Genomic DNA, 6,000 nt, shown 5'->3' with positions numbered 1-6,000 from the left:
CAAGTGAATGAATGATTTAATTAATGCATTAAGGAGTGAATGGAGGAGTGAGTGAACAAGTGAATGAGTGAATGAGTGGATGAATGAAGGAGTGAATGGAGGAGTGAATGGAGGAGTGAGTGAACAAGTGAATGAGTGGATGAATGAAGGAGTGAAGGATTTTATTTCCGTGTCTGCCCATCCCTTACAGGATTATTCAGACGTATTTTTGAGAAAACATTTCGTTTTTTCTTTTCTAGAGCCGTCACGCTGACACACAAATGACAAACTAAACTAAACAAAATGAATACAAATAAGAGATACAGATAAAACAAATAAAACAAAATAAGTGTAACAAATCAAAACTACTAAACGGATAACAAAGAGAGAGAGAGAGAGAGAGAGAGAGAGAGAGAGAGAGAGAGAGAGAGCGAGAGAGAGAGAGAGAGAGAGAGAGAGAGAGAGAGCGAGAGAGAGAGCGAGAGCGAGAGCGAGAGAGAGAGAGAGAGAGAGAGAGAGAGAGAGAGAGAGAGAGAGAGAGAGAGAGAGAGAGAGAGAGAGAGAGAGGTGTGACTGGTCTGGACAGAAGGATGTTATGTATGATCCCCTACTGAGCAGACCAGGCCTGATGGATATGGTCTGATCGTGTAAAAATGTGGTTTATCAAAATCAATGATGTTGCTGTCATGGCGTTCTTGGGACATGAATACATGTTTTGTTTTTTATGTTCTGTGTGTGCGTGTGCGTGCGTGTGTGTGTGTGTGTGTGTGTGTGTGTGTGTGTGTGTGTGTGTGTGTGTGTGTGTGTGTGTGTGTGCGTGCGTGTGTGCGTGTGTGTGTGTGTGTGTGTGTGTGTTCACCTGACACTCGCTCATGGGTTCCTCTTCTTTGGTCTCCACCTTCTTGTCCAGTGTGTCTCCAGCCAGCAGGGACTCCAGCACAGGGCCTTCTGGGACACCGCCCTCCTTCTTCAGGGAGGCCTCGTAGTCTAGGGTGGAGACGGGTACCGTTCATGAGACCACAGGGATCACTGGGTGGTGTACCGGTGTTTATGTTTGTGTATTTAAAGGTGCTATAGGTAACATTCAGCCACTAGATGTCGCACTATAGCACCAGCATGTCATTTATCCAATCAGGTGCATTCCACGTGATGAATTTCATGAATCAATCATTATTTTGTGGGGGAAAGCAATACACACCTGTCTATAAGCTCTGTTAGACGTTTAAGATGTTTTAAAAAAAAATGTATGATTGCTCTACATAAAACTATCTATAGCATCTTTAAGGATCTCCATTAGAAGCAGCTAAGTGAGCCTCTAGTCTTCCTGTGGTCCTGAACATAGAAATACAATACAGTACAGTAAAATGCATACTGTACTGTACTGTATATACATACAATATATACAGTATATATACACACATATATACTGTACATAAATACATACATTCATACATATACACTAGAGGTGGGCATAGATTAATTATTTTAATCTAGATTCATCTATCTGCAATCCTGGAGTTAATCTAGATTAAAATGGCTCATTTGAAGTCTGCCGAAGGCATTCAAAATATGCGTGTTCTACCTAGGGATCGTTAGGATTTTATCGAAACTACTACTCTTATCGATACTGCTTAACGGTTCGGTACTTTATCGACATTGCTTTATTATTCATAACTTTATAAATAAATATTATTACTTCAGCAACAGCAGCAGCAATGTTCTTTTATATAACTTTATAAATAAATATAATAAATAAATATAATTTCTTAAGCAACAGCAGCAACAATGTTTTAAATGTGTCTGAATTATAGACTTTTTATAATAAACAACAAATGTAAGATAAAAAAAACGATATACACTGAATGATTAGTTGTTACCTAAAGCCCTTGGACTCCACTGTAGAGAAGGGGTGCAGGCCTTTGACAACAAACTGGGTCACAGCCCTGTGACACTCATCCCCCCCCTTCCTCTGTCATCCTTCCTAGCTGCTAGGGTGAAGGGACTTGGCATTCATTTATTTATTGTCACAGAGCAGAAGAATTTTGCCAAAACAAACGCATTTCCTTTGATTTAATTATACATCAAATGATCAAATGATGATGAAAGGATTGCAATGCCTCGCTTGAATGAAGTTAACTTTTCACCTGGATAACGTCAACATTCAGGGTGAATGTAATGTGAGAAATTGGGATAAAAAATTTTTTTTATCGGATCGGGAAAGATCGGTATTGGTAGATACTCAAAATCACATGATCGGGATCGGATCGGGAGCAAAAAAAATGTATTGGGACATCCCTAATAAAAACGCTAAAACTGGGTCAATTTTTCCCCTCTTCATGAAAGTCACCGTTGGCCTAGTCCACATTGTTTATTGAACAAAAATACAACATGCAAGTGGGCCTTTAACAGATACTTGTTGGTGGCTGCACTAAGCCACGCCCTCTCAACATCCTGAGAGCTGGCTGTGCTCAGAGAGGGTGCACTAAGCCACGCCCCCCTCAACATCCTGAGAGTTGGCTGTGCTCAGAGAGGGTGCACTAAGCCACGCCCCCCTCAACATCCTGAGAGTTGGCTGTGCTGCATGATTTCTTTCCGTAGCCACAGTTTGCGAAGACGCTCTCTGATTGGCTAGCTTGCGTACAGTGAAGACCCTCTCTGATTGGTTTAGCTCCGAAGGGCTCTGGGATAGAAATGTCCGCCTTGTACATATATATTCTCTGCTTCGAAGTGGTTATGCTTTGGCCTTCTTTCGAAGTGGGTTATGCTTAGAGTTTGGAATCAGGGCTGGTGGTTCATCGCCCTGCTCTAAAGATAAACTCTAAGCATAACCCACTTCGAAAGAGGGCCAAAGCATAACCACTTCGAAGCAGAGAATATATATGTACAAGGCGGAAGAGCCCTTCGGAGCTAAACCAATCAGAGAGGGTATTCGCTGTACAAGTCAAGTCAAGTCAAGTCAAGAGATTTATTTGTCACGGCATACAAGTATACAATGAAATGCGGGTGGTCTTGCCCGCAACGATGTGCAAATAACATATAATAGAATCAACATTGTGCAATAAACAAGTAACATTGTACGCGGGCTAGCCAATCAGAGAGCGTCTTCGCAAACTGCGGCTACGAAAAAAAATCACGCGGCTGTGCTCATGAGCTTTTCCTGACTGAATTAACCCTTTCACTACCACACTACAGACAGTTAACCTTTTACTAGTGTGGTAGTGAAAGGTTAACCTTCTGTAGTGTAGGGGAGAAAGGTTAACGTAAGGTTATGTATATAACCAAGTTCTATGAATACTGGTGACGCTCAGCGTCATCTGCACTAACCTCACTTCGTGCACACGCACTGAATAAAAATCCACAATGTACCTTTACATACCAACATCCATCTGTCCACACCTCTATCCGCTACCTTCATAAGCAGGTGTGTGGTCACCTACTCGCCTCCTTCCCAATCTTTCACCACAAGGCGAGATCAAGGGCCGCAGTGGCGTCCCGAGGCTGAGCGTCACCAGTATTCATAGAACTTGGTTATATACATAACCTTACGTTCTATATCATACTGGCTGCCGCTCAGCGTCATCTGTACTACAGGAGCTGAGCCATCAGACCAGAGAGGACCGAGCCCTCCGACCCTCCCTAATGGAGGATACCCTCCCTATTGGAGGACGGGAGGGAGACGGATCCGACCGTGCGAAGAGGAACTCGAGCAACTCAACGCACAGGGTGAGCAGACCGTGGCTTGACCCCACGACTACGCACACGCACAACCCGCATGCCACCAGGGAACGAACGGAAGGAACAAACCTCGTTACTGCCCCCAAAATCACTAGCACGCCGCCTGGCACACTGACCCTGGCACACTCAGGCAGTCAGCATGGCTGTAACTCGAAGCACACAAGAGGCTACACTACAGCGGGAGCAGGCAGCGCACCGGGGAGACGACCACCAGAAGGGGTCGGACTCTCAATCCAGGCAGCAGGCGTTTGACCCGAGCCTGGAGCACTGCGGACGAGACAGGCGCCAAAGGGGTCAACTGAAAACAGCACCCCGGCGGAAGGGGCGTATGCTGGCATTGTTGCGCACCATGACAAAGCCTCCACCAAAAAACCCCGACCCAGAGGGGCCGAGGCAGAGAAGGCTGACACGATTAGCAGGCGTCATGAACGTGCAGGGGCACACTCAACCGGGTAACCCGGGAGTTGACTCTGCTCCAACACACCAGGGAATCAACCACCCTCTTGGTACCACATGCGGTGGTTGTTCCTATAACCCCTGAAGAAAAAACTCCAAAACACACCTGCGGGTATACACTGGCTATACCGCAGTACAAGTGTTTCAGTTTTCAAAAAGGGGTTATTCCAGGCCTACGGGTCGACGAAACACAACTTTGGACCGGGCCCGGCGGCCCGGGAAGCACACAGGGATGCCAGAGGAGGTCCAGAAGACCACCCCAACAGCCCCCTCTTCGCCATGCGTGAGGAGCGAAAAGAATGGAGAACCAGCCCCTTCATGATAGTGCAGGGTACAACATGTACCCAGCAAAGGGTCTCCATAACGCCCAACCCTGTGACACACGGGCCGACCCGGCATTTTTCCCCCCGAAAAAAGCACAAGTCCCTCAGGGTACCAGAACAGCAGATCTGCGTCCCCGGCGGACAACGGGTTTAACTGACCTGGACCAGCGTGACCAGAACCAGTCCCGTGCCCTAATCACGCCGACATCCCCACTCCAAGAGAGGGGGTAGGTACGCGTGTCGATCTAAAACATGAAAAGAGGGCGCCACCCAGACGGTCCCATTCGTACCGCGCTCAGTGGACCACCCCAAGGGCGTGAGACCCCTCTACCTATGTTTTGATCTATTCCGTTAACATCCCCCAGATATGAACGAGAATTCGTCGAGACCTAGTAACAGGCGCTCGGAAGAGAAAACCTCCATCCCAGTTGCCCTATAAAAACGCCGTTTTAATAACGAGCAACCAAGGCGTACCAGCCTCATGCGTGATTCTTATCAGAAACACCCCGAGCCAGAACTATGTACGCGTCGAGACCCAAACACATCAATGGATAGTCTAACAAGACACCAGACATTGTTCCTCCAAGTCGCCTGGGAGAACGACAAGGAGCCATCGTGCTTCATGTTCTTTCCTCTTTTTTTTTTAAATTTTTTTAAAGAAAGAAACACAGACTGACATGAATCCCACGTGACGCGGCTGAGGGTAAATTTTTTTTCATTTTTACATCCCGCCACCCTCGCCACAGGGAGGAGACGGGAATCCCCAGAGAGACTTCCCACGCGAGCTGTATAGATTGAAAAGAAATATTGCAACATTGAGCTATGTAACACTTGGGTTAGGGCTCTCCGAGGAGGAGGCACTGAACCAATACACACTCAATAATCGAATTGAATCAAATACACACACAATAGAGCAGAACTCCTTTTTGAAGTTCTACTCACCTTGACAATCTGAGGAGGAGGCTCTGAAACTCTGAGGAGGCTCCCTCACTGGGAAGGAGCTCTGACAACTCCCTGAAACAGATCCATAACATGGAACCCGAACAACTCATGGAAGTCTTACCAATAGAGACGCGCTCAGTGACGTACTCTATGGCGGGGGAATTTCAGCGGTGCACACGCCCAATTTTTCAGGGCGTGGGACCAGGAAACTCCCCCCCCCCCCCTACCCTGTAACGTGCCGAACAGCAACGTGACAGGAACCCTGAAGGACAGGGGGTTTTAACCCCTGACCAATCAGAAAAGGGGAGGAATGGATTACCAGTTCACCCCTTTAGGACCCGTCACCCCTGATACGATATAATGACAAAGTAGAGCATGACCCAGTCATAGCATGCTACATGAAGCATCTAACAGCTTCACATAGCTCATGTGCTAACCTGCTATCTGAGTTTTACTAAGGAAAAAACACAGAACAGAGAGGGCCCCTTTAAGAGCCCCGGTCCAGACTTACACATGTGCTTCTGTGGGCCAAACCTAACCCAGTTGTAGATCACAACGACACACA

The 6,000-nt window shown here is 46.7% G+C and overlaps 1 protein-coding gene across 1 annotated transcript in view; it reads right to left on the bottom strand.

Moving 5' to 3' along the window:
- dpf1 (double PHD fingers 1) overlaps positions 1-6,000 on the bottom strand; it is a gene marked incomplete at its 3' end in the record, with an annotated part of 119,007 nt that overhangs the window by 43,625 nt on the left and 69,382 nt on the right. The window contains 1 exon segment of the mRNA XM_084309607.1: positions 839-966. Within this exon segment, the coding sequence (XP_084165733.1) occupies positions 839-966 (128 nt within the window).

Source organism: Notolepis coatsorum, assembly GCF_963971535.1.
Source record: "Notolepis coatsorum genome assembly, chromosome: 1".
NCBI lineage: Eukaryota > Metazoa > Chordata > Actinopteri > Aulopiformes > Paralepididae > Notolepis > Notolepis coatsorum.
Note: the sequence above shows the minus strand (reverse complement) of the source record. Positions and strands in the feature narration are given on the sequence as shown.